Source organism: Salvia hispanica, chromosome 3, assembly GCF_029641045.1.
Source record: "Salvia hispanica isolate PSC_SH4W2 chromosome 3, Shi_PSC_v1, whole genome shotgun sequence".
Taxonomy (NCBI): domain Eukaryota; kingdom Viridiplantae; phylum Streptophyta; class Magnoliopsida; order Lamiales; family Lamiaceae; genus Salvia; species Salvia hispanica.
Genome location: NC_142694.1, coordinates 34,441,129 through 34,462,234, shown reverse-complemented (window position 1 = coordinate 34,462,234; position 21,106 = coordinate 34,441,129). Strand labels below are relative to the sequence as shown.

General features: G+C 35.0%; 1 protein-coding gene across 1 annotated transcript; it reads right to left on the bottom strand.

The window, feature by feature from the left end:
* Positions 1-3,082: 3,082 nt before the first annotated feature.
* LOC125212353 (uncharacterized) lies at positions 3,083-4,916 on the bottom strand. The gene is made up of 2 exons (XM_048112492.2): positions 4,262-4,916; positions 3,083-3,388 (listed from the first exon to the last, which is right to left on the bottom strand). Exon 1 carries the CDS (start codon positions 4,700-4,702, stop codon positions 4,313-4,315), a length of 390 nt encoding a protein of 129 aa, XP_047968449.1. The 5' UTR covers positions 4,703-4,916; the 3' UTR covers positions 3,083-3,388; positions 4,262-4,312.
* Positions 4,917-21,106: the final 16,190 nt, after the last annotated feature.

The window sequence follows — 21,106 nt, the reverse complement described above, 5'->3', positions numbered from 1 at the left end:
CGTTTGAGTTTTCCACGTGTTTCAATTCGGTGATGAAATGCAAATGCATGTATAGTATTGTTAGTGCAAATGTAGGTGAAATTTCGGGGAAATGCAGATGGAATTCACATTTAATAATGAGGCCACAAACTAGTCGTTATCCATCCGTGAATCCGATTCCTCTCTTTTACATGATTGATTTGTTTATATGCCTAGAACAAGACATGACAAATTAATATGAAATATTTGCAATTTAAGGAATAACATTAATGTTTGTCAAAAAAATGTTGCAAATAAAATTTGAAATTTTGTTATCATCTTTGACATTTAATATGGTGAGGTTTTAATATAAATGATGCATATATATTAATGAATTATGAATAAATATAGAGTGAGGTAAGTGAAGTACAAATAAATACAAATATATAGAGTAGGGGTATTATTCTATGCAAACTCAAATTTAAATTTTATAATATGACCTAAACTGCTTAATAATGATCCTCAGTGTTTTTAGTTAATTATTGACCATCAGATTGACAAGATTCATGGTCGGGATTTACTCTGAATTTTGTATTGATATGCATTTTTGTATTGATAATTTTCCTATAAAATAGATATTATCTCTATCTCTTGTTAAATAAAATGTTTTTATTGAGCATGTGATTTTAAAAAATGGTATTTTAACTGATTAAGTATAAAATGAATAAAAATTGTTAGAAATAATAAAGTAACAGAAATTTAATATATTAATTTTATTTTAAAGTGAGTAAATTAGTTTAAGACATAAAAGAAGGGAAAATGAAGAGAGAATATAATGAGAGAAAATTGTGTATTGAATTTTGCTCTGAACCTGCCTTAAAATAAATACGTATTGATGGCATGCTATATCATTACGTAGTGTTGGAGAAATTTTTTTTCTGTAAAACTGATAACGGGACAAAGCTAATATAAAAAATTGATTGTTTCTTTTAAGTCCACTTACTTTAAGTCATTACTTGATGAACGTTATGGGATGGCCCACACGGATGAAGATTTATAAGCCGCAATCCGATGCAATTTCACATGTGAGTGATATTATTGGTGGATATATTTGAATTTAAATTTTTTTATTCATGGCTGTATTTTAATGTGGATAAAAGCGTGTGTCTTATTTCTGGGTACTTCAAATTTTGTTAAGCTGTAGTAATATATTGATCGAATAAAATAATAAATAGAGTTGTTTAAGTGCGCGGGCGGAGACAATAAGGTAGGGCACAATTCAAAAATAATTCTAAAATATAAATAAATGAATGTAATAAAGACATGCCTTTCTCTATACTACATGTCATAAATGCCATTTAAGAGATTGCCACTCCTAGATTTACAGTTAGGGAGTATTATTAAATGTCACTAAGTAAATATCATTGAATGTCATTTAATTTTGAGGAAACTTCAAAAATGTTCCCTGGATTATGGGTTTATCTCGAAAATAATCCCTTGACTTTAAAAATATCACCAGTAGTCCCTGGACTAAGGGTTAATATCAAAAACGGTATTTTGAGACGAAAATGCCCTTTTGAGGGGTTTTGAGGGGTTTGGTCTTTTTACACTTTTAACATTTTAAATCTGATATTATTTTATTTATGTACTAAATCTGATATTATTTCAAAATTATCATTCTTCATCCCTTTTGTCATCCTTCACTTTATTTCTTTATTTCAATATTAGATTTAATTTTACAAAATTAAATTTTAAATTTCAATTTTTAAATATCAATAAATTTTTTTAATTAAAACTATTAATTCATGGACACTATAAATATTGATTGAAACTATTAATTTTTGTTATTTAATATAATATTAAGCTGAATTGAAGAAGTACAGATAAATAATATTAATCGTGATGGAAAAATAAGAGCTATTCTATTTAGCCTTCGTTCGGTTGTTATAATTGCTTGTGATTGAATATTATGAAGTCGACTAAAAATTTTGTATAGGAGTATTTTTGTTGAAATTTTCTAGTCATTTTGATTGATTGTTTTCAAATTAATAAACGAAAATTATATTAGTCTTACATTAGACACATATTTATTTCAGAATAAATCGTGTTATATTGTCTATTTATGATTAAAGCTATTAAATATTGATTAAAACTAAGACGTTGTTATATCTTATTGATTAAATATTAGACACTATCAAATATTGATTATGACTAATAATTTTTGTTATTTAATAATTTTTATAATTAAAAAATTTTATTGATATTTAAAAACTGAAATTTAAAATTTAATTTTGTAAAATTAAATCTAAATTGAAATAAAGAAACAAAGTGAAGGATGACAAAAGGAAAGAAGAATGATAATTTTGAAATAATATCAGATTTAGTACAAAACTAAAATAATATCAGATTTAAAATGTTAAAAGTGTAAAAAGACCAAATTGCCCAAACTCCCAAAACCCCTCAAAAGGGCATTTTCGTCTCAAAATATCGTTTTTGATATTAACCCTTAGTCCAGGGACTACTGGTGATATTTTTAAAGTCCAGGGATCATTTTCGAGATAAACCCATAGTCCAGGGACCATTTTTGAAGTTCACTCTTTAATTTTAGATATATTCAGCAACTCTGTCTAATTTCCAAAAAGGCAAAAACCCTAGCTGCCACTACCGGAATACAAAAAACCCTAGCCGCCATGGCCGGAATTCCAATTGCCCAATAGCCGCTCATGTTGCCCCGGCCGCACCCCCGGATATCGGCCGCCTTGGGGAGAGTTGGACCTCACTCCGCGCTCTTTTAACAACTCTAGTTGCAACTTATACATTAATGTACCAACCACCCAACTCTAGTCATATATGGGTTGTCATTATCATACAAGAGCTAACATTATCTTTTCGGACAAAAAAATGCAAAATTACTTCGCAGATCTAAATATCACAAGAACAAAGATTGAGACAGTTACATTGAGTCATTTTTCTATTTTAGAAAGTTTTTTGTTAATGGAGTCATTTCTATTTTTAACAAAAATTAACCTTGTCTCTTATTTTATTCTTTATCATCTCTCTTACTTTATTCACCATCCAGTTAACACACTATTCTTAATCTCCGTGCCGAAAAAAAATGCATCAATTAACAAGGAACATTGGGAGTACTTACACTAAGAATCCTCAATTCATCATTTACATAAAATTTACAGTCTGTATAATACTGATTCTGACCAGAAAATGCATGAGAAAAAAAGATAAAAAGAAAAATTTGATGCATATTTGTTTTTTGCCCATCTTGAAATGAACAACTCACAAACGAATTCATCTAATGTCACACATTCATCCAAACAAACAACTTGAAACACCTAAATTTAACACATTTAACGTTACTCTTTCTCTGAATCCATAATTGGCAAAGTAAACCTTCCAAGAGCCCATATTGAGAGAGCTGTACCAATCATACTCATTCAGTTTATACTGATTCGGATTAAAAAATGGCAATATGAGACAAAAAAAAAATAGCAACAAACGAATTTCATATGCATGTTTGCTCTGGCTTTCTTGAAATGAACACTCACAAATGGATTTATCTAATCAACACATTATTTCTCCTTCATCCAAATAAACAACTTGTTTCACCTAATTTAACACAATAATCACACTCATAACATAGATGATATTTCAAGAACCAATTACCTAAAGCTACCAAAGCCATTCAACCCTTTTCTTTCTCTGAATCCATAATTGGAAAAGTAAACCTTTCAAGAACAAAGATTGAGAGAGTTGTATCATATCATACAGTGAGGATCATCAATTCATCATTTACATTAAAATATATAATCTTTGCAATGATGGAATAAAGATACTCCCTTCATCCCAAGTTATTTGAGTAGTACTTAGTTTATTGAATTCTCTATCCTAATTTACTTTCTCTTCTATACGTAATTCTTGCTTATACGTTATTCCCTTCGACTTGATCATCAAACATCACTTTCTTAAATCTCGTTCCAAAGAAAGACTCAAGTAACATGAACCGGAGAGAGTAGAAAGAAACGATTTTCAGTTGGATGCCGAAGCTTTCTTGAAATAAAAAACTAACAAATGTATAAATTTAACAGAACAATCACACTCCTAACAAAGATGATATTTCAACAATTTTCTTTCTATGAATCCATAATTGGTAAAGTAAACCTTCAAAACACCATATTCAAAATATAGAAAAGAATCATCATCAATTCATCATCATCCTCCACTACAAAGAATACAACAAATAACCCCTCATATCAATCAATACATACAATATAAAGAGCCGAATTCTAACCTCAATTCCAAATGTAAGAGCAGTAACAAGGAAAACCCCCTCCGAATCGGATCAAAGCATCCCAAACAGCACTAATATCCCGAGCAAGATCAGCCATATGATGTGAACCAACAAAAGCGCCTGACCCGCGGGGCCCGACCCGCCATTGCCGACTTCACAATACCCGGATTTCTTCACACGCGCCCCGGCGCAGTGGGCCTCCGCGCAGCCGCACCAGTAGGTGACGCCGTCGACGCCGCAGACCGGGTCGGGGCGGAAGCATTTCACGGGGCACGCATCCTGTTCCGAATTCAACGGGCAGAGGTCGGTCTCTGGGTGATCGGACGGAAGCCTGAGGATACTAGGCTCGGATCGGGCGGCGGGGAGGAGGAGGAGGAGAAAGGCGGTGAGGAGCGCGGCGATGATGGAAATTGAAGGCGGTTTCCAGCTGAATTGGCGCATTTCGGCGATCCTGATGATTAGATCGCCCTCGACGCTTCCTTAATTGAGCTATTTTGCTCTCTCTCTCTCACTTACCTCGAGAAATTTCGAATTCTAGGGTTTCTTCAATTTGGGGGATCCGATTTGGGATTTTTTCTAGTTGAAGAAGGTGGAGTTGTATGGCAGTTGGACTTATTCCTTTCTTCTGTTGAGAGAAAAAAACTTTATGTTTACCTTTCAACTCTGCCTTATAATTCTCGAGGATTAGTATATAAATTAACTTCAATATTTTCATTTTTACAAATGTGTAAATTTGAGTTTGATATAAAAATAAAAGAGTGAACTACAAAAATAGTCTTTGAACTATGCGTTTATCTCGCCAATGAACTATGGATTTTAAAAATATCCTTAGACAACCCTGGACTAAGCGTTCATCTCGAAAATGGTCATTTTTCACTATTTCGTGACGAAAATACCCTTTTAGGGGTTTTGGAGGGTTTGGACAATTTGGTCTTTTTACATTTTAAATCTGATATTATTTCAGTTATTTACTAAATCTGATATTATTTCAAAATTATCATTCTTCTTCCCTTTTAGCATCCTTCAATTTGTTTCTTTATTTCAATATTAGATTTAATTTTATAAAATTAAATTTTAAATTTTGCTTTCTAAATATCAATAAATTTTTTAATTATTAAAATTACTATTAAATAAAAAATTAATAGTTTTAATCAATATTTGATAGTGTCTAATATTTAATCAATAAGGTACGACGACACCTTAGATTTAATCAATATTTAATAATTTTAATCATAAATAGATCATATAACACGATTTATTCCAAAATAAATATGCATCTAATGTCAAGGAGAATTTGACTAAAAATATTATCAAGTTGACTAAATCGTGTTATATGATCTATTTATGATTAAAACTAAGGCGGCGTCGTACCTTATTGATTAAATATTAGACACTATCAAATATGGATTAAAACTATTGATTTATTTTTTAATAGTAATTTTAATAATTAAAAAAATTTATTGATATTTAAAAATCAAAATTTAAAATTTAATTTTATAAAATAAAATCTAATATTGAAATAAAGAAACAAAGTGAAGGATGCCAAAAGGGAAGAAGAATGATAATTTTGAAATAATATTAGATTTAGTACATAACTGAAATAATATCAGATTTAAAATGTAAAAAGACCAAATTGCCCAAACCCCCCAAAAGGATATTTTCGTCACGAAACAGTGAAAAAAGGACCATTTTCGGGATAAACGCTTAGTCCAGGGTTGTCTGGGGATATTTTTAAAGTCCAGGGTTCATTGGCGAGATAAACGCATAATGCAGAGACTATTTTGGTAGTTCACTCAAAATAAAAATGTCAGAGGGTATTATTGTGATTATTTTCTGTACCATTATTGTTTTAACACGACATTTTCAAACCAATAAATTGAGATCCTAATATTTTGAAAAGCCAATTTATGTTCGATCATGCCAAATAATCAAAGAAAATTAACCTCTCATTATTCAAGAATCTCATAGTTTCAAGATCATCACATCTATATATAAAGCAATAAACTTTGTTTCAAAACCCACAAGAGCCAATTATTTGTATCTCGTCATCTGTTGTCGCTGAATTTACTCACCTAACTAGTTGATCATGGAGGCAGCGCGAGCAAACTGCGGAACTCGGGCACACCTTTGCCCGATGTCGAGAATCCTCCCGCCCCACTTGAGCCTGCAGCAGCATTAACAGTGGAACAAGTCAGTGATGCCAAAAAAAAAAGACATATATATATACTTCATCCGCCCCACTTGAAGTGACTCGTTTTCTTTTTAGAACGTTACACTTAAATCAAGGGCGAAATTTCAGTTTAGTTTAGGAAGAAAAACGAACTGAATAAAAAAATAGTTTATTTTTAAAATCGAATCGAATTATCATCAAAATCCAAATTCAAACTAAGAAAACTCAAAATTTGCCAAAAGTGTAAACCAAACCCGTCGAAATTAAAAAAAAATCAAACTAAAATTTGAATTTAGATTTAGATTGGCCGAATATTCGATTTCGGGTATTTTCGAATCGAATTATCATCAAAATCCAAATTCAAACTAAGAAAACTCAAAATTTGCCAAAAGTGTAAACCAAACCCGTCGAAATTAAAAAAAAAATCAAACTAAAATTTGAATTTAGATTTAGATTGGCCGAATATTCGATTTCGGGTATTTTGCTCACCTCTAACTTAAAGTGACACGTTTCTTAAAAAAGAACATGACTCTGGTTGTTTAAATTGATTGGTGTCCTTTCTTGTTTCAGGTGGAGAAAATAGAAACTATTGCACCAAATGAGAAAAGAGATGAAGTAGTAACTCATGTTGTGCTAAAGGAGAAGAAAGAAGAGATTGTTGAAGAAAATGTTAATCCAAAGCAGGAGGAAAAAGGATATGAGTTTGTAGACAAACAGTCTCCAGACAAACTAGTTAACACCACTAACCCCTCAACCTATGGTATAATCATAATCATAATCATATATGAGGATATTAGATTTTATGAAATAGTTTGATACTACTAATTTGTGTTTTATGTTCTACACTTGATATGATATTTAAATATTTTTTACATAAAAGATTTCAAAAAAACATACATATAGCACTCACCATTTACATGAAATTCTCAAGCCAATAAACATGTAATTAAGGAGCAGTAAATAGAAAATATCCACCACATGAATAAAAATGAATTAAGATCCTAATATTTTGAAAGGCCAATTAATCTTTCGTGCTTAGCAATCCTCTCATTACTCAAGAATATCAAAGTTCAAGATCATCACAGTTATATATAAAGCCATTAACTTTGTTTCAAGATGAGAAAATCGCACAAGAGCAAGAGCCATGGGAGGCTGCGCGGGCAAACAAAAGGTCCTCGGCACCACGAGGTCACCTGAGCCCAATGCCGGGAATCCTCTCGCCCCACCTGAGGCTGCAGCAACAGCGACAGTGGCACGATGTTACGTTATGGCTGAAGAAATCAGTTGTGTTGGCTGACGTGGCACATAATTGATGAGCTGGAAAAGTGAGCTCATCAGGCGGTTGAGTGAGAAGAGTAGAGTCCAGCTCACACGCACTCATACTTAAGCTGTGGTGCACACACACACAGTAGAGATTCATAATTGTAACCAACCAAGATCAAGAAACAGAGAGATAGAGAGATTGAGTCAAGAGAGGGTTTTCACTTGAGTTCATAGCTTTATTCATTCGTCTTGATAGATCAGTAGCTAGCTGCGTTTCTAGCTTGTATTTTGTAATCTTGTTCCGATTAGTTTCAGCAATAGAATCGACTCACCTTCGTCCGTGGATGTAGACTTACGTCGAACCACGTAAACCGTTTGTTCGTGTTCTTTTCGCTTTGCTTTCATCATTCACAACGTGGCGCCGTCTGTGGGGAGGGAGTGAATCCGTAGTGAATTTTTTATTTCAATGGCGATCTCGCGGTATGAGGCAGAAAAGTTTTCGGGAAAAAATGATTTCGGTTTATGGAGATTGAAGATGAGGGCAATGTTAGTCCAACAGGGATTAGCAGAGGCGCTGAAGGCAGATCCTAAAGAAAAAGTTGAGGAGACGGATCCCAAGGAAGTTGCCAAGAAAGCGGAGCAGGCAGAGCGCGCTCATAGCGCAATCATTCTGAATCTCGGGGATAAAGTTCTACGGGAAGTGGCCAAAGAAACCACCGCGGCTGGTGTCTGGGCGAAGCTTGAGTCGCTCTACATGACAAAATCCTTGGCCAACAGATTATACATGAAGCAAAGGTTGTATTCATATCGAATTGTGGAAGAAAGAGGGATCAGCGAGCAGATCGAAGAATTCAACAAAGTCATCGATGACCTTGAAAACATAGATGTGAAAATGGTTGATGAAGACAAGGCCATTATTTTGTTGAATGCACTACCGAGGGCTTTTGATCAATTAAAGGATGCAATGCTTTATGGTAGGCAAACCACCATTTCTCTGGAGGAGGTCCAATCGGCTTTGAAATGCAAGGAGTTGCAGAGGTCAAATCTGAAGAATGAGCCTCATGATCAGCAGGCTGAAAGCTTGAATGTGAAATCATTCAAAGGCAAGAAGTTCTCAAAGAAGAAGGATGGAGTGCAAAAGTTCCAAGATCATCATGGGAAGTCAGCTGCTGATTCGAAGGAAAAAGAAACCAGATCATGTCACTACTGCAAGAAGCCCGGGCACATCAAGAAAAATTATTTTTCGTGGAAGAAGAAGCTAGCTGAGGAAGAAAAGGAACAACACAGCTCTGATTGTGTAGAGGGGATTGAAATCCCTCACATCTTGAATATCATGGACAGAGATGATAGGAGTTCATGGATAGTGGATTCTGGTTGTACTTTTCACTTATGTCCAGTGAAAGATTGGTTTGAGGAGCTGACAGAGATGGATGGATCTGTATTACTTGGCAACAATCAGACATGCAGGATTCGGGGCATAGGTAAAATCAGATTGAGGCTTGCTGATGGCAGTGTAAGCATTCTAACAGAAGTCAGGTACATCCCAGAAATTAAGAGAAATATAATCTCTCTGGGAATGTTGGAGGCAAAGGGATGTTCTACAAGCTCCAGTGGAGGAATGATGAAGATTGCAAAGAATGGTGTAACCATCATGACAGCAGCAAGAAGAAGCAATCTATATTATCTGGTGGCTCAAGTAATCAGTGAGTCTCTGAATGCAGTTCAATCTGCAGATATAAAGCAGTGGCATTCAAGACTTGGTCATCTAAGTGAAGGAGGCATCAGAGAACTCATGAAGAAAGGCTTTATCAGTCTCAGCAATGATCAAGAAAAATTGCAGTTGTGTGAAGAGTGTGTGCTGAGCAAAAGCAAGAAGTTGCCATATCCAAAGGGACAACACTGCTCAACAGCTCCCTTGGATTATGCCCATGCTGATCTCTGGGGACCAGCAAGTCCTTCAACAATAGGAGGTGGCAGGTACTTCTTGTCAATAATAGATGATTTCTCTAGGAAGCTGTGGGTATATGTTCTTAGAGAAAAGTCTGATGCCTTCAAGAATTTCAAACTATGGCATACTGAAGTAGAGACAGAGAAGGGAAGTTCATTGAAGTATCTGAGGACTGACAATGGGCTAGAGTTTCTGAGTCATGAGTTTGAGAATTATTGTAGAGATAAGGGAATAAGAAGGCATAAGACGGTTCCAAGCAACCCCCAACAAAATGGGGTTGCGGAACGAATGAATAGGACTATCTTGGAGGGTAAGGTGTATGTTGTTCAGCTCCGGGATGCCAAAATTTTTTTGGGGTGAAGCAGCTGCTACAGCAGCAAAATTGATAAATAAAAGTCCATCTGCTGCTATAGGATATGAAACACCAGATTCAAAGTGGTATGGCAGAAAGAGTGATTATTCCAGACTTAGACCTTTTGGATGTATGGCCTATGCTCATGTTAGGCAAAGCAAGTTGGAGCCAAGGGCTTTGAGATGTGCTATGTTGGGATACCAAAAGGGTGTGAAGGGCTTCAGATTATGGTGTCTTGAATCAGGAAAGCAGAAGGTAATAGTGAGCAGAGATGTCATATTTGAAGAAGATAAAATGCCTTTTCTTGAAAAACAGAAACAAAAAGATTGTATTGGAAGCAACACTGATGGTGCAAGGGTCCAGGTGGAGCTAGAGGAAGCAGGTCCAGGAGCTGAGAATGATGATGATCTAAGTCATCAAGGAGAGCATGAGACATCAAGGGTTCCGGATGTCACTAGTACTGGAGGTGAAGGAATTGGTGCTGCATCAAGCAGCACTACAGTCAATGATGGATATCAGCTAGTCAGAGACAGAGTCAGGAGGATCCCTAAGCCTTCTACAAAGTACAGTGAATCTGAATATGTTCTATATGCTCTGTGTGTGGCGGAAAATATTGAATATTCTGAGCCAGCAAATTATCGGGAAGCAGTGCTCAGTAAAGAGAGAGTGCAGTGGTTGATAGCCATGAGGGATGAGATAGATTCTCTTGTCAGAAATGGCACTTGGATTCTGGTTGATGCACCAGCTGGGCAGAAAGCTATCACTTGTAAATGGGTTTTCAAGAAAAAGGTGGAGACAACATCAGAAGGAACAAAGATAAGGTTTAAAGCGAGGTTGGTGGCAAGAGGTTTTAATCAGCAGGAAGGGGTTGACTATAACGAGGTTTTTTCACCAGTGGTTAAGCACAGCTCCATCCGAATTCTCCTAGCAGTTGCGAATCAGAATGAATGGGAGTTACAACAGCTAGATGTTAAAACTGCTTTTCTACATGGGGACCTAGAAGAGAGGATCTATATGCACCAACCCGAAGGTTTTGTGGATAAAAGGCAAATTCAGAAAGTGTGTCTGCTGAAAAAGAGCATATATGGATTGAAACAAAGTAGCCGGCAATGGTACAAGAAGTTTGATCAAAATATGGAAAGAATTGGATTCAGCAGGTGCCTATATGATAACTGTGTTTATGTCAGAGGAAAAGGAACTGATGCAGTCACTTATCTACTCCTATATGTCGACGATATGCTTTTGGCTGGACCCAAGAGATCAGAGGTTGAAAAGGTGAAGTTAGAGTTGAAAAAGGCCTTTGAAATGAAAGATCTTGGGGATGCAAAACGTATACTCGGCATGGATATTGTGAGAGATAGAAAAAAGAGACTTCTGTGGCTACATCAGCAAGACTACGTTGGCAGAGTTATCAAGAAATTTCAGATGGATAAGGGGAAGGAGACCTCAACACCGATGCCCCAAAACATCAAACTCTCTAAGGATCAGTGTCCCAAAAATGCTGAAGAAGAGAAGGAGATGAGCTTGATTCCCTATACAAACATAGTAGGGAGCATAATGTACACGATGGTTTGCACTCGACCTGATGTAGCTCATGCAATTAGCGTGGCTAGCAGGTACATGTCTTACCCAGGAAGAGATCATTGGTTAGCTCTAAGATGGATCTTGAGATATTTAAAGGGTTCTGGGCAATGTGGGATTCTTTACAGAGCAAAGAAGTCAGAAAAGGAAGATGCTCCGATTGGATACTGTGATTCAGATTTTGCAGCTAATCTGGATAATCGGAAGTCACAGACTGGTTATGTCTTCAACCTATTTGGCTCGGCTGTGAGCTGGAAGTCGACATTACAGCCGGTGGTTGCTCTATCAACCACTGAGGCTGAATATATGGCTCTGACTGAGGCTATTAAGGAGAGCTATTGGCTAAAGGGAATGATTGAGGAGTTCGGTGTGAAGCAAGAATGTGTTAATGTGTTGTGTGATAGCAACAGCGCTATCTGCCTGACTAAACATCAAGTCTTCCACGAAAGAACAAAGCATATTGATGTGAAGCTACATTTTATCCGCGATGAGATAGAAAAGGGAGAGGTAAAAGTGGTGAAGGTCAGCACAGTGGAGAATGCAGCGGATATGCTCACCAAGCCACTGCCAGTGTCCAAGTTCAAGTATTGCTTGGAGCTGGTGAACTTGTGCAGACAGTAGAAGTTTGGAGTTGATGAAGGGAGTTGGTCTATGTCTGATTTAATCAACCAAGGTGGAGAATTTGTTACGTTATGGCTGAAGAAATCAGTTGTGTTGGCTGACGTGGCACATAATTGATGAGCTGGAAAAGTGAGCTCATCAGGCGGTTGAGTGAGAAGAGTAGAGTCCAGCTCACACGCACTCATACTTAAGCTGTGGTGCACACACACACAGTAGAGATTCATAATTGTAACCAACCAAGATCAAGAAACAGAGAGATAGAGAGATTGAGTCAAGAGAGGGTTTTCACTTGAGTTCATAGCTTTATTCATTCGTCTTGATAGATCAGTAGCTAGCTACGTTTCTAGCTTGTATTTTGTAATCTTGTTCCGATTAGTTTCAGCAATAGAATCGACTCACCTTCGTCCGTGGATGTAGACTTACGTCGAACCACGTAAACCGTTTGTTCGTGTTCTTTTCGCTTTGCTTTCATCATTCACACACGAGTTAGTGATGTCAACAAACGACATACTATTATCTCTGTCTCATTAAAACTGACTCATTTTTCTTTTTGGGATGTCCATTTTAAAGTAGGGGTGAACATTTGGTTTCTTTCTCCACATCGAATAAAAGAAACCCAACTTTTCCAAAAATAAAAACCGAGTTCATTATCCAAAAAACTGAACTAGAAAAATCAAAATTCAAACTACGACCACCTAATCGAACTAAAAAACCAAAATATGCCAAAAAAATTTACCTGGATAGGAAATTCGAATAAAAACGAACTAAATTTACATTTCGATTTGGATCGGATATTCAATTTTTGGATATCTTGCTCACCCCTAATTTAAAGTGACACATTTTCAAAAATAGAAACATAAATCATATTCTTTTTCTACAACACTGTGCTAAAATCTCGTTTCAAACATGAAATGCTCCATTTTAAGTGGGACGAAGGTGATATCTATTAGGACTGAGTTGTTGTTATTGTTGTTAATTGATGTCCTTTCCTATTACAGGTTGAGAGTAGAGAAACTATTGCATCCAATGAGAAAAAGGAGGAAGTAGTAACTCATGTTACGTCAAATGAGGGGAAGGAAAAAGAGATTGAAGTAGAAAAGGTGGTAACCAAAGCATAAGAAAAAACGCATAATGTTGTAGCAAGAATAAGATTTGCAAAAATGATTCATTTTCCTTTTCGGGACGTTCCACCTCAAATGACATATTCCTAAGATAAATATTATCCCTATTTCAATTTATTTCCCCTATTACTTCTTTTGCACAAAATCCCATTTTGAACATGAAATGTTCCACTTTAAGTGGATGAATATAGTATCCATTATAAATAAGTTGTTGATTAATGTCGTTCTTATTTCAGGTGGAGAGTGGAGAAACTAGTGGAACTAAGGAGAAAAATGAGGAAGTAGTAACTCATGTTGTGTCAAATGAGGAGAAGAAAGAAGATATTGTTTCCGAAAAGGTAGTACCAAAGCTTAAGAAAATGCATAATATAGTAGGAAGAAAGAGATTGCAGATGACACAGTTTTCTTTTTTGGACGTTCCACTTAAAATTATGCGTTTCCTAAAAAGGATTATCGCTTCTACTTTGTTTTCCCTCTTTATGTTCTCTCTATAACACTATATAAAATCTCGTTCTTAATATGATATGTTTCACTTTAAGTGGGAAGAATGTAGTAATATGTATTAGGAATAAGTTGTTAATTGATAACCTTTCTTGTTTCAGGTGGAGAAAATTGAAACTATTGCACCCCAAGAAGTAATAGCTCATGTTGTGCCAAATGAGGGGAAGAAAGAATATATTGCAGCAGAAAAGGTTGTACAAAAGCATGCAAAAAAACATACTCTAAATGGTTCAAAATTTTAACCACCATTATAGTTTAAAAAAACACTATTTATGCTTAAAGTGGTAGTGATATATGATTCAATATTTTATTTCTTTCTCTTACTTTTTCCTTTCTCCACTGTAGTGCATAAAATCTCCATACACTAAATAAAATATCATGTAGAACATGAACTACTCCATTTTAAGTAGGAGGAAGGTAGTATCTATTAAAAATGAGTTGTTTTTAATTGATGCCCTTTTTTTTTTTCAGGTGGAGAAAAAAGAAACTAATGTAACCACGGAGAAAAAGGAGGAAGTAGGAACTCATGTTGTGCCAAAGGATGAAAAGATTGAAGAGATTGTAGGAGAAAAGGTTGTATTAAAGCATAATCAGAAATGACTCATTTTCTTTTTTCGGACGTCGAACTTAAATTGACATGTTTCCTAATATGGAAATTTTATTATTTCTACTTTATCCTCTCCCTTAATTTATTTTCCCATCACAACACTGCATAAACTTTCGCTCCAAACACGAAACATTCTACTTTAAATGAGACAAATGCAATATCTATTAGAAATAAGTTATATATAGTTGTTGTTAATTGATGTCCTTTCTTGTTTTAGGTGGAGAAAGAAGAAATTGTTGCACCTAATGAGAAAAAAGAAGTAGTAACTCATGCTGTGTCAAAGGAGGAGAAGAAGGAAGAGATAGTAGAAGAAAATGTTGTTATTTATAATAATCATTATTATAGTTTAAAGAAGCAACTTAATATGAACTGCTTCAATTTAAGTGGGATGAAGGTAGTATCTCTTGTGAATGAGTTGTTTTTATTGGTGATCTTGTTTCAGGTGGAGAAAAAAGAAAATAATGAAACCAAGGAGAAAAAGGAGGAAGTAGGAACTCATGATGTGCCAAAGTATGAGAAGAAAGAAGAGGTTGTCGCAAAAGAGGTAGTACTAAACAACAAGAAAAAAAAGGATAATGTTGTAGCAAGAAAGAGATTGCACAAATAACTCATTTTTCTTTTCGGAACGTCACATTTAAAGTGACATATTTCCGGAAATGAAAAATGTCACTTTTTCTATTTTATTCTCTTCCAACTTCATTTTCGCTTCATAACACATAAAATTTTATTTCGGGCATGAAATATTCACTTTAAGTGGGACAGAAGAAGTATCTATTAGGAATGAGATGTTATTATTGTTTATTGTAGTCCTTTCTTATCTTAGGTGGAAAATAGAGAAATCATTGCAACAAAGGAGAAAAAGGAGGAAGTTGGAACTCACGTTGGGGCAAAGGAGGATAAGAAAACAGAGATTATAGCAAAAAAGATTGTTATCTATAATAATAATTTTTATAGCTGAAAGAAGCATCTTAATTCATGATTATTTTTATAGTTGAAGCAAGACTACAGATATGCTTATAGTTATAGCAATACAGATCATTTGTTCGTTATTTTTCTATAAATTGAAGACAAAACACTATTAACCACTTGCAAATGGAACCAAACCAAAACTCATTCCATGGATATTTTTAACCCACTAATATTTTGACCCTCAAAACAAAGATACAAGTGGTTTGAACATGCAAACGTAGACTAATCAAAATTTGTAAATATATAATAAGCCTTATAATTAATAATAATGACTAAAATGAAAATTAGTCCAAAAAAGAGACTATCAAAAGGAAATACTTCCATCAACCTACTTATTCTTCAACAACTATATAATATAGGCATATAGCCATATTTTTCACTTAGGTAGATACTGTCAAGGAAGCTCGTGTATTGTTGCATGAAAAAAAATAAATATATCGCATCATCGAGTGAGTCGTTAAGTAGGATAATAAGCCACGTCAGCAACGATGCTTGGGCCGTCGCATTCATCATAACATAAATTAATGAGCTAGAGATAGACAATTTTAGTGTGTTAAAAAAAAGAATTACTACTACTTTTCAATTTTGCTTATAGATTTTGGATAACTATACAATTCATATTACAAAATTTCATTATCCTTTTTTATATTCGTATAAAAACTTATAAGTTTAAATGACTGGTAGTAGAGGTGAATTCTGCTTATATTATTCAATAATTTTAGACAAAAACATAAATTCGAATATATAAAAAATATTTAAATATTATGGAGTAGAGTTGTGATCAATATCGAACTCTTCTTAAAGATTGAACTAGAGATCAAATTTGGGCCATCCATTTTTCTTAATCTTGTGGTTAAGATTAATTTAAAATTAATTTAATATTTTATTCAATAAGTACTTTTTTTAATTTTTTTTTATTCAATAAAAACTTGATGGAGTAAATAATGAACTATATTCACTAAATAATGAACTAAATGAAGTATGTTATGAAGTAATTTTGACATGTTATTGAAATTCATTAAGGGCTCGCCTGGTAGCCTATAAATGGTGTGAAACACCATTCTCCCCCTTCTTTTCCATCGTTTGGTAGCACATACACCATTCCAGCGACCCGGTATACATTCGCCGGGTTTCACGGCTACATCTACTACTATCAACGTGTTTGTGTCAACGCCATCACAGTGCTAAGGAGGTATAAGGAACGCGCTTTTCACGATTTGGCTGAAAACATTGAATTTGTATGATTTTGCCCTCCGTCTTGTTCAACCGAATCATAGTATTTCTAACCGTTGGTGGTCCAAACCGCTGCCTTTCAACGATACGCTCCTCCGATTTGCCGCTGATGCGAAATTGAAGAAGGAGATCGAGGATTTGCTGGAGGGGAATTTCGCCAGCAGCGGCCAGCGCTCCTTCCTTTCCTCGGGGAAGTACCACATCGATGTGAGGCTGCGGACGGCGCGGGGGATGCCGTTGCAGCTCCGATCGCCTGAATTTCACCGCAATTGGCAAAAATTGTTGCGGCATCTGAGCGATTGGGCGAGGAATCAGAGGTTTTTCCATCCGGATATAATGCCGGAGCTTGTGAATGAGATCAAATCCTCCATTTGTGAGTGAGGATCGGTAATTGGAAATCATCCGAGAGAGGAGGTGGTTTAGTAAGGAGCTTTTTTGTTTTAGCCATTCTCCCTTTCAACCAAACAATTGAAATTGGGAAAAAAATTTCGGTTGGGTTGAACCAGGATCCTATGAGTGCAGTGCAGGTTCGTGTTGTGTGTGATATCACTCGATCTAACAGGTCCAGAGGATTCGACTAGATTTCAGAGGCTAGAAAACCGTGGAACTATCAGAAAGGGGTCGTCGGGTGCACTCTGTCCCTTCAAAAACCTCAACCCACTATACTACAACTAGCACAGGGAAGTAAAGGATCGATCCCAAAAGGAAGCAGGTGTTACGGAACTGTATTTGAGGATGTTTTGGGAAAGGGTTTGGCTGCTGCCACGCAATTTTTGTGGGTCGAGAACTTAAAACTACTGGGTTTGAGAGATAAGCGAAACTTTACTCTACCTATTGGGTCTAAAGGATCAGAAGAACTTTACTCTACCTATTGGGCCTAAGAAATGAAAGCGTACGGAACATACATGACTCAGAGAAAATGAGATATTTTTAAGTTCTAAGACAGCTGGGGTAAACTTAGCTAGACAGACTTTCCTAATTTGGGAAAACAAGCATAAAGCGAAAAGCAAGACAAATTTCCTTAAACTACCAGGGTCTGGAAAAGCATGCAGAAAAGTAAAAGAGACAAAGTAGATCGTACTGACAGGTCTAGCAGATATGCAGAAAAAGTAAAGTACATGCAGAAAAGTACTGACATAAAGCAGATCTGGTTCTAACTACCAACAACTTCATCTTCTTCGGGAATCAAACGAGAATAGCAGATAAAACAGAGTTTTAAACACCATGAAAACAGAGCAAACTTTAGATCTAGACTTAAAACGAGAAATTAAAGCATAAACTAACAGATCTACGCTACTGGACCTAAAGGATGCAGAAACAGAAAATAAATAGCCATAATCATGCATAACGTAAACATCAAGCACCAAATATGCGAAACTCCAACTCCGAAACACCAAGATTCAACAAATCCAAACATCTTCATATGCAAATTCCCAACCTCCAACAACAAACACAGATCTCAGCTCCAAACATCCAACAACAAACAAAAACGAGAGCTAAAAACTAGAGATGAACATAAACTCAGAGATATTCAACCAAAAGCAAACATAAACTTCCATAATAACTTGAAATAGGTCTGAATCCAGTAGATCAAAGCAAGAAACTAGAGTTGTGAAACTTAGAAATCAACAAGGTACTAAACAAAAGCAAATAAAATTGTTTCTTCGCCTCCACAAGGCGGTGTTACACAGCAAAATAACAACGATGATGATGAGAACCACGGTGGCCAGAATCCTCCATGTCCAAGTGCGCAGCAGTCGAAGATAAAAATTTCAAGTAGAGAACTAGAACTAGAGCTAGGAGAGCGTAGAAGTGGCTGTTCACCGATTCCCTTTTTTCTTCTTCAAGGTTGAGCTCTTTATATATGTGAGGCTCTGATCCCTAGGGTATCTCCTCTGGTGATTTTACGCTCCTGCCCTTGAGTAAGAATCTTTAAAATAATTTGCTCTCGCTCCATTCTGCTCCTGTCGCCAACTTTTGATTCTCCCAGGTCTGAACGACGACTTCTGATTTTTGCTTCAATTTCATCTCTTTTGCATCTGCCAGGTCAGGTAACAACAACTCCTGGGTCCGACAGATTTACTACGCACCTGAACTCAATAACGCACATTAGCGCCCCAAATGCACAGAATTTTAACCCTAAACCGATGCATGAAACGAGCCTTATCACCAAACAACCATTCTATCCACCTACTCATGAAAGCCCATTTACCATAAACTCATGTTATTAAGTATTTTCCAAGCTACTAGATGAAATGATACAACAAATTTTAGAGTTAAACGTTAAGCGGTAGTAATAAACTATATTCAACAAATAATGAACTAAATGAACTTAGTAATGAGGTAAAAATATGACATTTTATTGAAATACCCCCTCTGTTTCATAGTATTAGGGTCATTTTGTCATTTTAGTACGTTCCATGGTAATAAAGTCATTTCCCTTTTTAATAAAAGTCAACACATTTTTCCATACCTACGTTACTCCCTCTTACTTTTTTCTCTCTTCATCTCTCTATCTTTTTCATTTTTCGTTTCATTCTCCCTTTACTTAACTCACCTAACACAATTTTTCTTAATCTCTGTGTCTGTGCCGAAAAGAAGCGCCTCCATTACTATGGAACGGAGGGAGTACAATGTTAAGTGTGTTGAACGTCAAATAGTAGTAATGAACTTATTACTTCATTCATTCATGCTATTACTTCATTTCATTAGTTTATTACTTCATTTCGTTAGTTTATTCCTTCATTCCATTAGTTTATTAGTACTTCATAATGAGTTATGACATAATTATCTTTCAGTTGAAGTAAATTCGGTATGTAATGAATGCGAAAAATTACTTCATAACATACGTTCATTTAGTTCATTATGTAGTTAATATAATTCATTATTTACTCCAGCAAGTTTTTATTGAATAAAAAAAATTAAAATTAAAAATAAAAAAATTTTAAAATTTTAAAAACTTAAAAAATTAAATTTTTTAAAAAAATAAAAAATTATAAAAAAATATTTATTGAATAAAATATTAAATTAATTATAAATTAATCCTAACCACAAGACTAAGAAAATGGATGGCCCTAATTTGGTGTCTAGTTCGGTATTTATAAAGTAGATTTGTGAATAAGAGCAACTCGAAGGGGAGAAGGTAAATGAAAAAGGTATATCATGTATATACCTTCTCAAAAAGTGCAATATACCTTTCTAAAAATCAATCAACTCCAAGGATAAAAGGTACATAGAAAGGTATATCATTTAAAAAAAAATAATAGTACAAAAACATTAAAAAAACATAAAGTGTAATATCTTCTTAAATATCTTCCCCTCTGGAGAATGATTTTTTATGAAAAGAAGGTAAATATGGTGGTTATATAATTTTACCTCTCCATCAATTGAGAGGTAAAGATATCTCTTCAAAATGGGAAAATGTATAATATCTTCTCAAATACCTCTCCCCTTGGAGAACGTTTTTTCATGAAAAAAAGGTAAATATGGTAGTTATATTAGTTTATCTCTCCATTTATAAGATGTTCTAATGGAACTCTTACGGAGTATCATCGTTGAAAAGTTAAAAAGGATCGTTGAAAAGTTAAAAAGGACATCATATATGATTATATCCTAAATATAGGGATTGGTGGTGATAATGTGTGTGCAAGCTCAATAATTTAAGGCTATTATGTACTTCACTCAAACAAAAATAGATTCATTATACATGGAGTACATTAATTCTCCATTAGTCCAATTACACGAAATTTACAAACCAATAAATATCTAATTAAAGAGCAATAAATTGAAAATATCCTCCACTCCGAAAAAAAAATAAAGATCCTTAATATTTTGAAAAGCCATTTAATCTTTCATGCTTAACAAACCACACATAATATGTTTTCAAAACATGCCAAATAATCAATGAATATGATCCTCTCATTGCTCAAAATCTCATAGTTCAAGATCATCACAACTACAAATAAAGCCATAAACTTTGCCTTGTAACCGTCATAACTAATTAATTTGTAAAGAAGTTGAAGAATATAAATCCCTTTGTAAAATTTCTTAACTCGAATAGTTGATCATGGGAGGCTGCGCAGGCAAACCGAATGTCGCGGACACCACGAGGCCGGCGTCTACGCCCGCCCCGCGTGAGGATGCTGCAGCAGCCACAGTGGCACAGGTTAGTGATGTGAACAAATGAGACATATACTCCCTCTGTCCCACTTAAAGTGACTCGTTTCCTATTCATGACATTGCACTTAAAGTAGGAGTGAGCATTTTGTATTTTCTCGAAATCGAATCGAAAAACAAACTTTTTGTAAAATCTAAACCGAATCAAATGATTTAGAAAACCGAAATTTGCCAAAATTTAAACTGAATTGAAATGAAATTAAAAAAAAAAAAAAGACGAACTAAATTTTTAAGTTTCGATTTGGGTCCGATATTCGGTTTTTGAGTATTTTGCTCACCCCTAACTTAGAGTGGCAAGTTTTT

What these genes read in the sequence shown, in the direction of transcription:
- LOC125212353 (XM_048112492.2), bottom strand. Translation starts at nt 4,702, where the DNA reads ATGCGCCAATTCAGCTGGAAACCGCCTTCAATTTCCATCATCGCCGCG.